The following is a 1,089-nucleotide window of genomic DNA, read 5'->3' on the forward strand; positions in this document are numbered from 1 at the left end:
AATACAGATGCAGCCACATCTCTTTTAGCACTTGGCATAGTCGATATTGAATATAGACGGTAAAATTATTATGCTTAAATGTAGATGGATAAATTCTATAAGATACTACATCTAATACCTAAAAGATAGTTTTCTAGGAATCATTTCTATTGAGAAATATTTTCCTACATCTACATGCATCTCATATGTGACAAAGTATATTTTAAAATTTTAATTAATCTATTTTTTCCTCTCAATACACTTGGTAGCTCATAGATCTCTCTCTTGTTCCCCCAACCCACATTCTCCAAAAACAGGGTTCCGTGCAGTTACCCAAACAAAAATATTACATTCAAGATTGATGAAAATAGCAATAACCCTCATTACCTGGCTTTTGTAATTTGGTATCAACAAGGCAGGAAAGATATAACTGCAGTGCAACTATGTGAGGTATCTATCAATCTTTTAACGTGTGAGCAATATTTGTTTATAATATTGAAACTTATTTTCTAGTTAGGTTCAAGCACTAACGTGCAATTACAATGTATAGACACAAAACTTTGAATGCAAGCTACTTGATCGGATGTATGGAGCAGTATGGACAGCAACCCCACCACCTAGTGGATCTCTATCAATAAGGATGTTATTTAGTGACGACAATGGAGACGAGACATGGGTAGTTCCAGTCAATAGCATACCTCAAAACTGGAAGCCTGGAGACACGTATGACTCGGGAGTACAAGTGAATGCCTAAGACAAAAAATCCTCGTGTTACCTGATTATTTTGTATAACTTATACAAGCCTCTAGCATATTCATGTTAGGATTTTTCCTTTCCATAGAATTCCACAGCTTGTTAAATATAAATGTAATCATTAAATTAATAACTAGTAAAATAAATGGACACAACAGTAAGCATAATTTTTTATTATTGATAATGTTGGACCGTGTGGAACCCAACTGTGTTGTTCACTTACCGCTTGACTGGGGGACATAGTTTCCTATAATATATGAAGGAACATGATAGGAAGGGGCATTTTCCATCAGGCAAGACATAAAAGTGTAGGAAAAACTTGTAATCTCATTCAATATAGTGAAAAAAAGAAAAAAG

General features: G+C 34.2%; 1 protein-coding gene across 1 annotated transcript; it reads left to right on the forward strand.

Annotated features, from left to right (window-relative positions):
- Positions 1-3: 3 nt before the first annotated feature.
- Positions 4-1,089, forward strand: LOC111387061 (expansin-like B1; the record flags this gene model as incomplete). The annotated part of the gene is made up of 3 exons (XM_023011579.1): positions 4-59; positions 297-429; positions 530-1,089. Coding segments are annotated over 3 exons (393 nt in total), but the record flags the coding sequence as incomplete, so codon positions are not given.

The sequence above is a fragment of the Olea europaea genome, unplaced genomic scaffold, assembly GCF_002742605.1.
Source record: "Olea europaea var. sylvestris unplaced genomic scaffold, O_europaea_v1 scaffold38806, whole genome shotgun sequence".
Taxonomy (NCBI): domain Eukaryota; kingdom Viridiplantae; phylum Streptophyta; class Magnoliopsida; order Lamiales; family Oleaceae; genus Olea; species Olea europaea.